This window comes from Manduca sexta, chromosome 13, assembly GCF_014839805.1.
Source record: "Manduca sexta isolate Smith_Timp_Sample1 chromosome 13, JHU_Msex_v1.0, whole genome shotgun sequence".
Lineage (NCBI taxonomy): Eukaryota > Metazoa > Arthropoda > Insecta > Lepidoptera > Sphingidae > Manduca > Manduca sexta.
The window spans coordinates 7,487,183-7,506,327 of NC_051127.1; the positions used below are offsets into that span (position 1 = coordinate 7,487,183).

The 19,145-nt window shown below is 36.6% G+C and overlaps 1 protein-coding gene across 2 annotated transcripts in view; it reads right to left on the bottom strand.

The window, feature by feature from the left end:
• Positions 1-12,170, bottom strand: part of LOC115449809 (high affinity copper uptake protein 1) — a 38,345-nt gene extending 26,175 nt beyond the window's left edge. Inside the window, exon 1 of one of the 2 annotated variants that reach the window (XM_030177705.2) lies at positions 12,063-12,170. In XM_030177705.2, coding sequence (XP_030033565.1) covers positions 12,063-12,066 — 4 coding nt within the window. In that variant the 5' untranslated portion in view covers positions 12,067-12,170. Of the gene's footprint in view, positions 1-7,456; positions 7,693-12,062 lie in introns of those variants that run through there. The other variant, XM_030177712.2, reaches the window with a different exon arrangement.
• Between the last annotated feature and the right edge of the window lie 6,975 nt (positions 12,171-19,145).

The following is a 19,145-nucleotide window of genomic DNA, read 5'->3' on the forward strand; positions in this document are numbered from 1 at the left end:
CCCCGACGTCACGCTGCGGCCTTTATTTGGTGCTAAATGCGATAAACAGCTCGTACAGGGCAAGTAACTGTTTTATCGTTTTGTTGCTACTTATTGTTAAACGGTATAATTTTGTTCCGGAATTGTGAATTTTGGGGTGTAAATGCAAGCTGTACAAGTACTGATTGGATTAAAAAAGTAGTTTATTTTTATAAAATACTAGGTTTTGCACGTGGCTTCGCCCGCGTGAAAGAATTTTACCGACATAAAAGACCTGTTGTATATTTTTCCGGGATAGAGAGTAGCTTCATCCTTTCAGGGTCTCAAACAATCGCCACGACAAATTTCATCGAAATCCATTATGTGGCTCGAATGTTTATTATGTTCCAACAGACAGACGCAGCGGGGGACTGTATTATAATATTATGTAAGGATGCTTAATTAGGTATTTATTTTCAATTTTAGGAACGTGTTTTTTGTGAAATCTTCACTACACACAACTAAAAACTTTATAAACTAGACACAAAAAAAGACCAATTATTCCATTAAACCATCATGTCAAACTAAAAACCCAATACTTCACACAAAAACTAATAAATTGCACTCAACAAGATATAACAGAAAAATAATTTACTTTTCAATTCATCTAACACCCGAAACCAAATCCAATCAATTAGTAGCCGTCGAAAGAATCGAATAGTTTATAGAAACAAAGCATTAGTTACGAGTGCTGGCGCAAGTACTGCGAGTAAGGAAATATGAGCATGCGCAAACTGGTTTCTAGAGAAACCGGTACGGCGGAGGGTATGCGACCATCCTCTACTTAGCTCAGTGTCACTAATACGAAGATGACCTAGGTTCGATGCACAAAAAATGTAAACGAAATTGATAGCCTCGTTGGCATAGTTTATTGCTTGCGCAGCACATCGTCTGTAGTCCTAGGTAAACTGATATTGGGTTTTTCTGCTCAGTATGGGTGTTCTGGTTGCATGCTCTGCTTATCCCTTCGAGGATAAAGGCGTGATATGTTGTGTTCTATAAACAAAACTAAATTGCACGTCCCATTCCCGGCACGGTGTGACGCTTACCATTAGGCAAGCCTGCGTATTTTGATATTTATTTTAACAACAAAAAAAGAACGATTCTTTTAATGAAGTTAGTGTGTTTGTTTACCTACCCCTTCGGAAACAGGTATGTTGGTACTAAATTTCGAAATATTAGAATATCATACAAATATATTTGAATAAACAATGTCTATTTTCTATCATCTATTTTCAAACACAAGTTTGTGTAGTATACCGTTAAACATCAGATATATGCTAATTTATATATTAGTTTTGTAATAAATACTGTTTGAAGTTCATCATAACTTTTGTCGCCATGCAATTTTGAAAAGAATATGTTAGTCAATGTGAAGTGTATATTTTCTATGCATTTGGTAGTTATTAGGTACCTGATAGAATAGTGTAGCTATCAGATGACAGGATGGATAGCGAAATTTACAGTAGTAATTAAACATACCGACATAATTCAACAATCATCCATAAAGAAAACTTTTGTTGTTGTTTGAAATTTTATTGAACTGCACTGTTCTCATGGAAGTTATTACACACGCCATTTGTTTCCGAAGGGGTAGGCAGATGCGGAACTGATGCACCCACTTTCTCCCATGATGGGATAGGATGAGCCTATCACCATATCAGGCACAAATTTTAAATTGATAACCGAGTGGGAAAATCCAATATCACTTTGCCCGCCTCAGACCGAACCCGAGACTTCGGCATCGCAGTCATACCGTAATACAACTACGCAACTAAGGTAGCCAGTATTTATTACGTATATTTCTTAATTCCGATTTTCGTGACTGCATTTAATTAGCCGCAGATCTTGAGTATCTAACATCTCGGAATAAAACATATAGTTTTTACAACAAAATCAGGGAGAAACGTGCTTATCGCGTTATTCAGTTCTCCATCATATGAAAATTACGACATTGTTTTAGTTAAACAGGTTAAAATCTATGACTACTACCTACGATTACGATTTCGATATTTTAAAATATAATGGTGCAATATTCCTAAATGTTATAAGCCGAAGGAACTGTTACGGAACGAAACGGAACCACATACATATAAAAAAGCAATGAGTGCAAAAAACCTCTTTAACTTGACTAAAGCCTTTTTGAATGGTAAAAGTCCTAGCTTCGTAAATAGAATTATACTTTTGACGTATCATGAGTGAAACTATATTCGCCTTCGTGATCAATAAATTATTTTTTTTATGACTCAATACGGAAAACAAATAAATAATAAATTAGCGGGTTTTTACGTTACCTAATCCATAATTACACCTAAGCAATAAACGTATGAGCTACGTATTTATTATTATGTTTGTCTTTTTTTGTGAATTTTGTGGCTTAGATCACTGTTCCGCTCGCATTACCGTTCGTCCCCGAGATAAATAGAGCGTATATAACATTGAAGAATAACAATATCATACTAATCACATATTTTCTAACATCTGAATAGTTTTCCTTAGATTTTGTTGGTGTACGGATAGTTGTGCCTAGATAGTGACCACAGCACTTACGGTAGAAACCTACCATAGTGATCCATGTGTGTTGCATTCTGGGATCACCCTGTGTATATCCAGTTTCAAAGAGGATTGTATAACTGTCTACCTGTCTAGGTGTAAAGTTCTCTCGTCAGGTCACACTCTATCTGGACCCTGATCCTCTACCATCAACAGTGCAGGCACTTTGCCATGCTTGGGTAAAAAAACTATTCCATAAGCAGACTGTTACGCTGGAATCGTGAGCAGAAGCGATTTAGTATATAAAAATATCATGTCAGTATGTCTGTGTCAGCAGCGATAGCCTAGTTGGTTGTGGAACGGACTGCCGAGACGAATGTCCACAGGTTCAAATCACAAGGGCACATACCTCTGACTTTTCTAAAACATTATGTGCGTTTTCTTTGTGAATTATCGCCTGCTTTAACGGTGAAGGAAAACATCGTGAGGAAACTTGCATACCTGAGAAATTCTCTATTAGGACTTTTCGAGGACGTGTGGAGTCTACCACTCCGCACTAGGCCAGCGTGGTGGACTAAGGTCTAATCCCTCTCAGTAGTAGAGGAGGCCCGTGCCCAACAGTGGGACAGTAAATAATACAGGGCTGATATTATATTATATGTCTGTGTCGTCTGCAAGTTTTATTGATTATATTATAATAATACTCTCAGCAAATATCTTAGTATTTGATGTCTTGGCAGATGTATTCACTTACATGCGATAACGTAATCAAAACAGGTTTTTTTGGTTTGTTCAGCGTATCAACAGAGCACTATTACTGTCTCTTGGATATCTCATCACCGATAACTTGGTTAAATATCTGTCTTTGGAATAAAATTTATTTTACTTTTAAAATTTAAGAAGGTTGGAAGAATAACCGTTTTTAGAGTTAGCAAGTCTTTCATAACCTAAAACATAGGACCTTACAGTGCAGGTGTTTTTATAACACCTAGAATATTTTAAGCGTCATGGATACTCTGAAGAATATAGATTAGAGAAGGAAAAAGGGTGTTTGTCCTCTTGAAATCTCACTCAACATACGAAACAGAAGACGACACTGTCATAGATTTTCTTAGAAGCAGTAGCACAACCAAGCTCCTTTAATGACATATCGTGAATGCAATCTAATGCCTTGATAGATTGATAGCATATCCACTGCCCTCGTTCAGATCACAGCCCGTTAGTCCCCTGACCTGCGAGGATCGCTCTGATCATTGGATGCCGACTATTTGGGCCAATTTAAAACAATAAGCCGACTTCATTGACGGGCTGGTGGTGTCGCTGCGTCACATTTTATCAATGGATTTTATGTCGGCGATCTTTGATGCATATGAGATATATATTTGTCTCAATTGCTTAGGGAATTTGGTACATCTTGTTTATAGACGCGAAATGTTTTTCGTTTATGTTTAGTCAAAACATAAATTGTAAATCTCCAATTTATTTGTCGCGTCGCGTCGTCAACATACTTATTACTCCGAGCGGGCGCACGTAAGTCCTTCATGGACAACTTTTATTTAAATTCATGTTTATATTATGCAATTAATTGCTACTCTACTATAGTTTTTTTATTCAAATATGGTGTGTAGAACAAATTTCACATGGATTTGGCATTTTCTTCCTTCTTGAATAAGATTTTTTATCTTAATAGGCTTTTTACAAACGTCGTATTTGTAGAGAAACATAGTCTCTATCTTATCGTTATCAGTGATATAATTAATATTTTAATTAATGCTCAATCGAAAATTTCTTATCTATCATTCGGGTAGACATAACATATATATAGGTAGTAGATCTCTCATATGTGAGAGTCCATTTGGGTAGGTACCACCGCAATGTCTGCCGCCACTGTTATTTTCCGGTTTGGTGAACATTGTAGCCAGTGTAACTACTAGACATTATAAGACTTATCATTTCATCTCTCAGGATAGCGAGCGCAGTAGAGTGCCAACCAGTATTTTGTAATTCAAGGAGTACCATCCATACCATCAAAACAATGGCAAGCTCGTCTCATCACTCAAAGATAAAAAAAATAAAAATGAAATCTTACGAAAGTACTTAGGTCATATTAGAGACTTTTCCGTCCTCATCCCACCACTACAACTCCTGTAAGCCAGGATCAGCAGTTAGATAACACTAGTGAGGTCCAAAGTATAACTTCCAAGTTGGGTAATCAAAAGTGAATTCGATGGAAATAACACGTAATTAGAATTTAATATTGTATTCCATACGAAAATAATCACGATGTCGACCACATTACGAAAAATAATCTAAACGTGTCATGGTACCTACAACACGTGGTACTATTTACCGAACTTCCTAAACTTAAAAAGCCTATCAATACGTTTCTATTTACATGATTTTGATTCTAGACTCGTGTAGAAGTAAGGTTGCACAATAATCGCGCGGCGCACGTAATAAATAAGCAAGTAAGTTAAGAAACGTTGGCTTAAATGTCAGCTGAATGACCAGCAGTTTTACCACATAGCTATAAGTTCACGCCTATATCTACATAGGGACGGACAATATATTAAGGTTGTGTGGAAGAAACCCCTTGAAGTGATACGATCTCCTATTGTTTCAGGCTTTATAAACATTTGGGTGTAATTTTTTTGACATTATCCAAACACACACGCACACCTTTTATCCCTGAAGGGGTAGACAGAGGCGCAACTGGTTCACCCACTTTTCGCCGGGCATATTCCAGGCCATAATGTGATAGGGGGCGAGCCTATCGCCACATCGGGCATAAATATCTGACTCCGGGGTGACACTAATTAAAAACATCCAACATTACTTTGCCCGGGGATGAGACTCTTATTAATATTATAAATGTAAAAAAAATAGATATTAGAAGTAAACGCAAGAATAGCTGAATGGATTTGAGTGTTTGGCACACGAACAGACCATATTCTGGATTAAGACCCTGCGTTGAGCAAACGACCTTGAGCATTCCTTACATACAGTTACGGCACTCAATTACTGGCGAGAATATGTTAAAATTTGTGCTACACATAGCTTACTTGTATCCCGATTATTTGCTCCCATGGGAAATAATACAATAGATAGCGCCGGTGTCCTGATTACGCTATGAATTGCTGCAATAGGTTTTAGGGAATTATGTAGCGGGAATGCTTCTCATACGGGCGATGCCGCGAGCGACATCTAGTAGAACATAATACACAAAATATTCTTCATAATATTTACTACATATTGTCATTTGTCATATGACATATTATTCATTTATTTGCACAAATGATCCAATGTATTTCATATCAATAAGTTATTTAGCTATTGTTGTTCTTCTTACAATATATTTGCTTTCAAAGAAGCATAAATTATTAGTAATGTTCGAATTTTCTAGACTTATTAACAAATAATTCCATGGTTATTTGTAACCTTTTCGGAAAAAGATTCAGGGATACCGTAATGCTAAAATTTTTATAGTCATAAACAATACATAGACTAACAAGTATAAAAGGTGAACCCCCATAATTTTATAAAGGAATTATTAGGCCCTATAAAAGACAAAACCACCGGAACTAAGAAGGAAAGTACCACGACGAAGTCATAATGATTTCAATAAAATATATTTTACGTATCATGACATCACATAATTCACCGCATATCATCAAGGTGGTCTCAAGCATAAATATACAGTTAAGGTTACATAACTTAAGCATAAGCACGTAATCATGATGCCAGAGTGCGGGTTCAAAACCGGCCGGCGTCCCGTCTGGCAGACTGCGCGGTGTCCGGCAACCGCCAGTCGTCAACCCTCCGATCTAGATACTCAACTCCTCAATTAGTATTCGAAACAAGAATAAGCTACGTAGATATCACTTGGAAACTGAATAAACCATTTTTGTTATGAGTTAATTTGGTCTTGTTTTTCAACTTGCATAAAAACTGATTGGAATCTTTAGCAAGAATTTGCAAATTAAAGTTGATATCCTTGAAAAACGCAGCACTTACCAAAAATTAGTACCAGTAAATTTCGCTAGATGTCGGCGTCTTAACATTTTTCTAAAAAATCTTATTATACCCATATTTTGTTATAGTAACGAAACTTGTTCAAGTAACTTTAAGTGACAGAAACGTAAGAACTGAGTGTATTGTAAGGAATATATCGATTATTTTTTGGTGAAACATAATAATGAGAAGCAGGCAGGTGTAACAAAGTGCGCGTTACGTGTTGTTAGCTAACATAGACAAAGGTCACGACTCGTGTGTACCTGCACGTTCACCGACGATGTTTATTTCGATATGTTATTAGGTTCGAGTATTTCAGTTTGTTTCCTATTTCGGAGTGCAAAACAATTTGGCAGTATAGTTTAAACCCTCGTCAGGAACAAAAAAATAAATGAATTAAAATTGTCGTTTGTAGCTCTTTGCTATTTAATATGTTATTTTATAATACAGTATACATAATAGAGTAATTGTAATAATAATAAATCAAATTTTATAAATTGTAATAATAGATTAGTATCTAAATTACTTTGCCTTTCTATCCTCTTTCTATTCTTTCTACTCATTCTGTATTCGGTAAAAGAACCGAGAATACTTAGCATTACTTATTTAAAACAATATTATTATTGTAGAGCACTATTTCTTTTAAAAAATAGTCTTCATAAAAATCTCTACGGGGCCATACTATGAGTATTTAAGTTATCACTACAAATTGAATGTTAGTTCAGTGTAAATAATTTAACCAAACAACGGTAGACATTTCAAGTAAAAACAAATTCACACATGCCCCTTTAAAAAGCACATATTTGAACCAAATACATAAATATGATATTTTAAGAAATGCACGCAAAGGTCATCCCCAACTTACATTCACTGGTCTAAATAATAATTATTATTTCCGAGGACACAAAAATATTAAACTAAACAATTTACTCACCGAAATCACTATAAAAATTCTAGTCACAAAAAACTTCAAATTTATTTTAAATTCTGCGTAAACAGGAATGTTTTCACTCGCGGGAACAAACAGCGGGATCGTATCGTAGCGAGCTGTCAAGAAATGGCGCGAAACGTGTTTACGTGAAGGCGCGCGGCGGCGGTGTGGCGGGCGACCTACGACTAGCGATTGTTGCGAGACCACGCGAGCGATTACGACACTGCGGTGTGGCTATCTGGGAAACGTAAATTACAGCATACACAGCTAAGCCATGCTATAATATTAAACCGTAATCACCTATAATTTGTGTTGCCATAAATTATTGCATGCTTCCGAGATTTATCTGGATTAAGGTTGCCACTCGTAAGCATTTCCCGAAGAATCATAATACATTAGAATTCCCTGTTTGTAAATTACGTTATTCTAGATTGCGAGAATTTTTACCTAACGATACTAAGGAAAGAAATGACTAAGATCGATATTTTTTAAAGACTTTAGAGGTTATATTAATTAAAATATTGTTGTATTTGGAAAATTATGATATAGTAATAAAATATATAGCTCTACTAAAATATATTTAATAAATCTGTAGCTAATTGCCACATCAGTACAAATATAGCATTGGTTAGCTTCGCAAAGACTGCGTGAAGACCTAATCATTTACGAGGAAGGTTGTTTACTATCGATACCGTTATCAGCGCCCCGTACCGCACGCCGTCTACAACCAAAAATTATCGTACACACTACAAACATACCTAAAAACGATACTTCTCACGTTTATGTTATTAATAACTTGGTTTTGCTGCAACTCGAATGAAAGTCCTTTGGAGGACAAATGAAAGAATCACACTTTAATATAACATGACTTTACATTTGTTAGCCTGGCAAGGGTCGGCTTATACCAATACACTGGGCTTTTGGGTGAGTGCTTTAGACGCTCGCAACCCTTGGAAATTAAGCGACCATGCTGAGGGCAACCCACTAACGGGTTACGAACCTCGGCTCAGGACAGTCACTGGGAGAGGATGAGACATCCACGACTACGAAGTGCACTTTTCTAAATCCAAACATCATCAAAAACTATAAAACGGAGTAAAAGTCGAAAGGTGAATAATCTCTATGTTCAAATCACTACACTCTCTACCAAGTTTACCTATCACATGCAGTCTTGTCAATAGACAGTATAAGAAACGATGCACTTCACAATCACATAAAATAAGTACTGCAAGAGTAAATGTTTAGGCGATTAGTGCTTTCTGTAATAATGAGATTAGAAAGTAACATAAACTTTTTCCATACAGTCAAACATTGCCAAGAGCTTGTTGTAATTAATAGAGTAGGCTTATCACTGCTACATAAGGTTTTTTTATGTCAACAGAGTAAATATTGTGTGCTGTATATTATTACTTTTATAAAGTATGATGAGATTGGCATATTTTTGTTGGATCAAAACCTCAAACTGAATAAAAAGCTTTGTTGCATAATATTTTAGGACGTCACTAGGATCAGTTTACAAACAGGCTGTCATTTCCCAGTCACCTTTGTCAATTGAAATCGACCTTCTTGACCTTTCGCTATCTAATCTTATCCAAGTGGTTCAATAGAAATGTTTGAGGACTTGTTAATCCTAATTAAATAAATACTATACTTGTACAAGATAACAACGCTTTTTTAAACCTCAAGCTCTTTGTTTTATTTACAAACTCGACTTCCTCTTTGGGCAGCCTTTACTCAATGAAAATTTGCATTATAGCCCAGCGATACGCGGTTTTGTAAAGTTAATGTTATTTGATAATTACGGGAAATAAGTTTAGTGATGAGAAGGCAACGTAAGCGCATAATTACTCGACAATAGTCACCACGTCGACATTTATACCTAACAGAAATAAATATGTTGAAATAAATAGCGCATATCAATTATCACGTAGCCAATAAATTTTGAAGAAACCGTCAAATAGATTAGGCAGTCGGTAAATAAAAATTAAGCAAGAAGAGTACTTACATTAATGTAGAGATAATTCAAGTTCTTCATGTGGGTAAAGATACAACTACTAAATATAATGAGTTCTTCAACATCAAGTAATTGGAATAAAGCGCTGTTGAAATATTACGTAATCATCAAATGGGTTGGGGGTCTATGCTTTGCTTATTTTCATTGACATGGGTGATAGGGGTGTCTGAAAAGTCATTTATTCAGCTTTATATCTTTACTTATGATTTTTATAAATATATAACAATAAAAAGATTTAGATAGATTTTGTAAACATATACCTATGCTTACGCCAGCATGGGAAAGGGGCTAAAACCTATTTTACAGGGGTTCAGCTCTATCTATCGATCATTTCATACAATAAAACGCAAAAATCATTATACTATATGCTAACCCATCGCCTGGCACGATCCACGTACGGCCGAATCTTTTCAGCCTAGCCCTTATTTAGTATGCATCAAATCACGCATGCGTGTGTGATGCGCCGGATTGACATGTCACAAATGGCGGACACGGCGCGCATACAATATGGCCGACAAATTTGCGCGCTCATGAGGAAGTGATGTAACGTGCTATTAAATAATCATACGCGTTGTTTTGATGTAACGATTATGACACTACGGATTTTAAAATCACGTGGTTGTGTTGCTTTTACACGATGACGGTGGTCAAAGGTGGTAATTAATTTTGTACTGACTTGTTTGATCTGGTTGCTATCGATATTGTTTTTTATTTGGTAGCGCGGAAAATAATTGTTTAATCTGCTAGTCTTCTTTATTGTTGTGTAGAACAGCTTTTATATACTGTTTATGTATATCGTTGCGTTTTGTATACCTAAAGTGGAATATGGAATCCCATGTTGTAGACCCGTGCTGTCATACCGATACCAACAAAAATACCTCCAATTTTGTACTTTATAATTGGAATAGGTCTTTCTGGGTTCCACTTCTGTTTTTCCTAACGCTAAGCACCGTACCGAGCAAGCACAAATATAATATAATCGTACGAGAAAGAGATGGGCATAACATAATAATTGCTCGAAAAATATCAACTTACTTCTACTTTGAAAGCCAATCTTGCTCTATGATAGAAAGCTTATTGCAGAATGATTTCTTATGTTTACACGAATGTTCGCGATTATGTATAAATAATAATTTTCTCCTGACGTTTCGAAGACTTTGCAGCCTTCATAGATCCGCTCCGTGACCATAACCGCGATAAAATCCGTAAAATAGTTTTATTTCAAAGCTTATTACAGCTCAAGACAGTGGATATGTGGTACTTTAAAATTTAATTGATGATACTACGGCAACGCCTTCGTTAACGCATTTCATTTCTTAGCGTATTAAAAAAGAGCATGGATATATGAATGCAGTCCCTTATTGCTATTCAACTAACCCCAAAAGTGTAACGTCACGAACAATGTATCAGAAAAAAAGGCACACATTATATAGTTGTATTACAACAAATAGGGTTGCGTTTGAAGATACCTCAGTGACTAGAAGATAGATGCATGCAATAGCTGAGTGCCTTTTTTTTGAGACATTTTTCGTGACGTGACGATGTATATGTATATCTCATCTCCTATCCCTTCCTTGCAGGATCAGCGCTACACACTATTTCAAATATATCGCTGCAACTTTATTTATTTTATAGCAGAAATTGCGACAGTACTTTTCTGCCATGATTAACTTAAGATCACGATTAACCCAAAGTATAGAGCGAATTTAACCGTACGAAAGCCAATACAGCAATGTCAGTGGCAATACGGTCAGAAAAAAATTCCAAGTCAATTAAATACTTAAGATTCAATCATACACGGGCATATTTTTTTAAATCCCAATATCACATAGTATTCTAGACTTTACTGCTATACTATTTAGGTACAAACCCAGCCAGAGCTAGGAGCCCTTAATCCGTATAAATCGTTCACATATCGACGCGTACTTATCTTAAATCGCAGTGGTTCTGCCAAATGGCCGGCGACGCTGCGAATACTAACTACCGGCTGCTGATCGTAGTTTACGATCCTATCTGTAGTATTTAATGATGAAGTGGATAGAGTTACAATTCGCAAACTAGTAAGTTTAAAGCCGGGGCAGTGAATTTCAATTTGAGAGACTTCCGAATATATTTTTTTATAGCATAGATTACAGCCACAAGGGACCGTATCCTTAACGGTATTAGTACATGTATAAATACAGTTTAAGATACTTAAGGGGATGTTCAAGTATTAGTAAAGCAATTTGCGGGGAGGGGGGATCTTGTAAAACGTTACGATGCGTTACAGAGGCGGAAAGGGGTTTTCGTACAAAGCGTTATGTAACATTGTTTTTTTTTTATTTTAAAACAACAGCAAAGGTATTTTAGCGACTTTCCGGTATTTTGCGTAAAATAATTGTGACTATTTAAAAAAACAATGTAACTTTAGAGTTACATAACTTTTGCAGGAGGGGGAGGGGGGGGGCGTACAGGAAAATGTTACAGCGCGTTACAAGGGAGGGTAGCAGGTCCAAAAATGTTCAAAAATTGCGTTACGTAATACTTGAACGGCCCCTAAGTCACATCTTGTTGATAACTAGTACGCTAATAAAAATAATATTGACTTAAACTCACTCATGTTTGGAAGTAAGGAGTGACAGCTGCAAGGTCCCAGGTTCACAGACACAATGTCCTGTTCGACCGCGTAAGCCCTGTATAAGAATCCCCTGGTATCGCTGCATATTATCCAAAGCTAATCTGCTACTAGGTCGAGTTTATCACTGATAACTGTTCCGCATGAATGAATATTTATCAGTTAAGAACTAAGGAGAGAGGGTTCTTTGTTTGCTTATCGATTTTAATTATAAAGTTTCTAAAAGTAGTCCTCGCGTCAGAGGATATTGCAATTTCTAGTGAAGTAAGCCACTCTAATATTGTTTTTTCAGCCATGATATATGTGCATGTCTTTGGACCGTATTAATAGGTAGAACTCAGTTTGGCTCTGAAGTGCGATATTAACTTTTTGAAGTGTCACCACTGCAACTGATCCAGTAGAATGTCGCGTGACGAAGGTTGATTATCCCTCGAAGTCTATACAATCGGGTAGTTTACTAGGTTTGATTTAGTTTATTATTTTATATGTAACAGAAAATAATATGAAAAACAAATTATTCTGTCTAATCAGCGTCACAATTTGTTGACAAATAAAGCAGTTATTCATATTTTAAATACTGTTGTGAACAAAAGTGGGGCGTGATGGGGTAATTGTGCTGTCCTTTTTTCACTCATGCAGCGTTGGCACTGGGTGAGGTCATATTTCCATATTATTGTAATTTTAAAACTTCCCTTCCCACTAAATTTCAAAGCTTTATATTATCTTATTTATTATTGCGCGGATTTTGAAAATTATTTACCTACCACCGGCGGTAGTAGCAGCTGAAAGGCTATTAAATTAATGTCAATATCTTTTGATCATAGCTATTAAATAAACAGATATCAACATCTCATATAATATCTTAAGTCACACAATATGACGGATTTTGGCAGCTGAGTTTTGATAATTAAACAGCTACGACTCAGCTGAGAACGAGCTCTTAAATGATAGCTTAAGCTTAGTTTATTAAACAGTTCAATGCATTATCATTCTTACTTATAAGCTGTATCAGCTGTAAGTCAAAATCCGCCACCTTGCCTCTTCATAAGGTCTAAACTAGAAAACCGATGTTGTTTTTGACAGGTATTTAAGCAATTCTTAACCACCCCTTAACGCTAAAACAAGTTTAGAAATATGACTAAATGTATACTGGTTACCTTCGCAAAGATGAGAATGATTTGAGAATGATAAGAAGGATTTGTTTATATAACCCAATGACTAAATGATCTGGAACAGAGGTACACGTTTGTCAGTAGTTATTTTATATTACTAAAATCTAATAAGTGTGTTTGAACGCGCTAATCGCAGGAACTACTCAACCGATTTTCATTTTTTTTAACGATAAGGATGTTACGCTACTTCTAATTGCTATAGGCTACATTTTATGCAGTAAATTATTTATCTCGTATATTTTTTTTCACGCGGGCGGAGTCGCATGCAAAAGCTGTTTTTTAATTAGAACAATTTATATATATTTTTAAATACTTTTGTCACGGAATTATATACAGTTCTCATCGTGGTATACAGTAAATGCCGTGTAGTTCAAATATTATTCGAGCAATCGACGAGACAAATGTCGACACAAAAATCATTGAAAAGTATGGCAAAAGAAACTGTGAATTAAAAAAACGAACTTTCAATATATTATACCGTCTTTATAAACTAGGGGTCGCAAACCGGTATCCCGGATTTCGAAAATACCGGAATACCGGACCAAATTAAGAACTTCAAAATACCGGTATTGATTTTACAAATACCGGGATTTTCGGTATTTTATTTTTATAAAATTCAGTACAAAATGTGTGTATAATTATTAATTTTTCGAGTTTTAAATCGCAAAAATTAAAGCTGCTTGCAATTTCATTCATTCGTATAGGCGTATATTCTTTAAAAAGCGAGCAAAATACATGGCTTATGGCTATATTGCTACTTTTGTTTTGTTCTAAGCATAGCGGTGTTAACTGATAATTGTTATTTTATTAGAACTTATAAGAAATATTTTTTGTTCTTTAAAGTCTATCCTCATTATTAATAGACGTTATTTATCTAAGGACGGAGCATTGCTGTGATAACAAGTCTATTTCTCAGTGCTGACGGCATGGCAGCCTTCGCAGTGCGTAGACGTAGGGCCGTTGTGATTGGCTAATATTGTGATACAACTTGAATCTGTCAGATTAACAAAGCTGAACAAACAGCAAGCTGTCAGATAAACAAAGCTGAGAAACATAACAGGGGGAATAGATGTAAAATACAACCTGTTTAAAAGCCTTGAGCTGCCTACAATAATGGCCTGGTATTTCACGGGGTTTACCGAAAGGCCGAAATTGTCCTTATTTACCCTATCTACAGTTGCAGACACACTATCGACTTGCTCCTGAGAATAAATTTGCAAGTCATCACCATACAGATGGTACGCACATTGAAGATTTTGTGTTTAGAAGTTTATGAAGTTAGAGAACAATAATGGGCAGATTATGCCGCCTTGAGGGACGCCACAGTCTATATCACGCCAACTAGACGAAGAATCGTCTAGGCGCACCAACTGTACCGTGGGCGAGATCATAAGGTGGGAGAGGTTTGCAAGAAGAATGTCGTGACTGACTGCATTGAAGACGTTGGAAAAATCAACCAAAGCCAAAACAGTGACATTGGAATCCTCCATGCCCACCCTAATATCGCCAGTCACTTTGAGGAGTGCAGTAATAGTGCTATGGCCAGGCATGAAGCCAGACTGGAGTGGGCACAGTAGGTTGTTTCGGTGCACATGCTCAGACAGCTGCTTGTGAGCACAGGCCTCGAGCACTTTCAAGAGAAAAGGAGAATAGATATGGGACAGAAATGCTTAGCAAGTGATGTGTTAGGGATTTTAGGAAGAGGGATAGCAATAGCTCTTCGCCACAAAGACGGAAAGATACCAGTGCTGAGGGAGGCGTTAATGATATGGGACATGATTGGTAGAAGTTGGTCCAGGATAGGGATTATCATGCGACGACTGATGTTGTCACAGCCAGTAGCATTGGATTTAATGGATAGTATGACTTTTCTAATTTCACCCAACGGCATAGAAGAAAAATGAAAAGTATTAATGTTAGGCCTGGATAGAGCCGCTAAGAAATCCATGGTACGATGCCTAGTTTGGTGATCAATCATGGTAACAGATGTGAAATATTAATTAATGTCATCCAAACCAATAGTCGCACCGTGGAGATCTATGTTTTTAACTTTGCCAATACCCAGAGTTCCGTGGAATCTCCAGATACTGCCTGGCGAGGAAGAAGAAATATTACTGAAAATGTGTCGGCGTTTAGCATTACGGACCATCTGGTTACACCGATTCCTTGCAGTCTTAAAAAGGCACCAGTTCTCCTCCGAACGATCCCTTCTGTACTGTCGAAAAGCCCGATCCCTTCGTCTCATCGCCATCCTAACCCCATGTGTAATCCACGGTGCAGGAGGACGTTTTAATTTAATTTTCTTTAAAGGGGCAAGGGTATCAAAGAGTGCAGTGACAGCGCGGTTAAAAATTGCGACTTTATCGTCAACAGAAGTGGCTGCCATTAGGTGATCCCAGTTAAAGTTAGTAGCATCTCCTTTCAGCTTATCCGCATCAATGCGACCAAAACTACGCAAGTGCAATATTTTAGAGGGGAACTTGGGAGGTTTTAGGGCCTAAGACATTTAGATGAGATCATGGTGAGTGAAGCCAGGAGCGGGAAATTGACCGTGGGAGAAAACAGGGGAAGGAGCAGAGGTGAGCATAATGTCAAGCCAAGTGTCGTGACCATCCATATTATGGTGGGTGGCTTGCAGTGGTAGGACATGCAGTTTAGCAGAATCAAGGACAGTAAGGAGTTTACGAGATCGATGATGATCCACCCATGATGATGTGATGAACATATTCTGATCTTATAGATTCCAGAACTGTTTCCAGACCGGAGAAGTAATCAAGAGATGGGGGACAGTAAATAACACCTAGTAAGGTTTTCACACTCTTGACCCAAACCTCAAGAAACAGAAATTTCGCATAAGCAGAATAAGAAGCAGAGGAAGATATTACAGTTTTATATTTCAGGTCGCTACGTAAATATATAGCGACTCCGCCCCCTCTCCTGTCAACGCGATCATTTCTAATCAAAATGAAACCAGGGAGGGGGTAAAGGGTAGAAGGAAAGTGAGGTTTGAGCCAGCTCTCAGAAATCAGAATGGCATGAACGTTGGCTTACGAAAATAATCTCTTTTCATTTAGCCTTTAACTAACCACTAAGCTGTCATTAAAATTTGACATTTAATTACTAAATTAAATGTATATTTTCCTATTTTTCTAATATTTCTTCAAATACCGGAAATACCGAAAATACCGGAATTTATTTTAGGTCAATACCGAAAATACCGGTTTTGAAAAATGGTCCGGTATTGCGACCCCTATTATAAACCCAATGTAACCGAAGGGTAACCAGAAACGCAGCTATACCCAATACTCAGATATCACTGACTTAAAACATAATAAATATATCCGTCCATTGATAGAATATGGGGAAGTAAGTAGTATCTATTTTAGTCATTAATGTTTTATAGATTTAAAAAAATTCTACAATGTTGAGAAGTAAGCTGGTGTCTGCATTCATAAACATAAAATAATAATCGACGTTTTCCAACAATCCGTAATGCATTATAAATTTATTCAATGTAAGTTTCAATGCAGAATTTATGCGGTTGGCATAGGCTAGGGATCAGTAATGCAATGGCGGCGAGTTCAAAGAGCATAATGTTATGGTTCAACGCGACGTGACTGCCCGTCGACTGTTCTACGTAAACCAGGCTGTAATATGGATATGTCTAGAAAATGGAGACTAACTTGCCGCTTGAGCTGCAGAATATACAAAGTATTATGTCATGAAACCATGCCTCGTTCTGCCGTGCAAAATATTTGTTATATACCTTATTTATATCGGAATATTTCAGATGGTATATGAAGGTTACAACTTTATATTCCGATTGTTTTGAATTATGAGACCAGCTTTCTTTTCAACTGATGGTAAGCGATACGACTGCCCATAAACAGAAGAAACACCATTCAACACCTTAAATTACAATTATTGTTTGGTATTCCACTTTAAAACATGATGTTTAGTCTTATTATGTCCAGTGTTTATACTAGCTATAATGTTCTTCAAACCGGAGCACAACAGTGACTACACACTGGCGATAGAAATAGACATTGCAGTGGTACCTACCCAGGCGGACTCTCGCGTATGAAAGACCTACCACCAGTTAAAACTTGAAACATCGATATATTCGCCATTAGATACCACACAAAGAGCAAATTTACGTTTAAACGCGTTAAATCGCCTCACATTACAAATAAGTGATAAAAATAGTGATACAGTAAATCAACCTTGGAAATCAGACAATTAAATATTAGAAGTGCCTTGTATTGACTCGAGACGAGGTGCGTGCCGCGAATGTTAAGCGCCGAGTTTGTATTCACTGTAGATGTACAACGAATTATCTGCACATCTTAACATTCCGATTATTTACCGAAAAACCCACGACCTCGTCCTGTATTACGTGTTATAGTTTTTCTATTATGTTTAATGACCGATTCAAACGTCCGTTGACAATAAGAACATCAGGGGTTAGGGAGAGCAAGCACCTCTTTAAAAAATCTATCAAAATGCAAAACACTATAATTGCATTCATTCAAGATGTCACTACATTTTTATTGTTGTTTCCACCGCGTCATGAAAACTATTTTTTATAGCATATAAGATCCGAATATATTGGTCTAGAACAAGGTATTTCTAAGTTCCCAAGCCATAAACATATCATCATAATAATCACAAATTCGCTGCTGACGTCACAGAAAATAAAGGGAGAAAGGGGAGGGGTGGTGTTTGAGAATTTAGAAATCTCGACTATTCTTGCGCAGGCTTCATCCGCAAACAATTCGGTAAGCGGCTTGCGCATCAAAAAAGTACCAAGTACCAGTACCAGTGTCCAAAATCTTGTAGTAGCATTGTAGCCAGTGTAACTACAGGACATAATGAGACTTAACATCTCACGTCTCAGGATGGCGAGCGCAGGGAAATACGAAACGATATTTTGTATTTCAAGGTGTTGAATGAGCGGTCGTATCGCTTGCCATCAGGCGAACGGCGACCTCGTCTCGTCATTCACAGCAATAAAAAAAAAGAAAAAAGAATCTCCTCCGAAAACATGGTAATACGATAGATTTAAATGACTATTTAATAAACCGAACGGACAAGCTCAATAAAACCGTTATCAGGTTGTAATTCATTAGATTTATTGGTGTTGGACTGATTCGCTTATCAATATGTAATAAGCCGATAGCGTATGAATGCTTCTCATAGCTGAGACATTACCGTTATTAACGTATACTGCACTAATAAACGGAGATTTATTTATCGTTTTCTATATTTGTCGTCAAGCTGCAGTATGCGAGCTATATTTTCACATAATGAATCACGTTGTAAATCAATACTTTATTATCTCATATTTATTCAATTTCAACAGAACTTGCATAAAATCGCTAACGAAATGTATCATCATTTGTATGGGATTTGTATTAAAGTCTTTAAATTTAAGTACCTAATTAAGCAGGTTTACGTACTAACTCCTGTAAAAGGGGCTTGTGAAATATTTAGTAAAAGAATCTTTAAATACAGGCATATTAAATTTCGACATTAGTACTCAAATTATATTTAAAATATATAGGTTAAAATAAAATATATTTACAAAATTGACATTTTCTTGTTCAGGTCCTATTTTTTTGAAACTCAAAGTTATGACAAATCAAGTCATCAAAATTATTATTGGAGAACTCCTAGACGCTTCACTGATTGTAGGTCTCTATGTAAGAGTCTGCCTGAGTAGGCACCACCGCAATGTCTATTTCTGCCGCCAAGCAGCAGTGTGTAGACACTGTTGTGTTCCGGTTTGAAGGACATTGTAGGCAGTGTAATTACTGGACATAATAAGACTTAACATCTCATGTCTCAGGATGGCGAGCGCAGTGGAATACCAAACAATACTTTATAATTCAA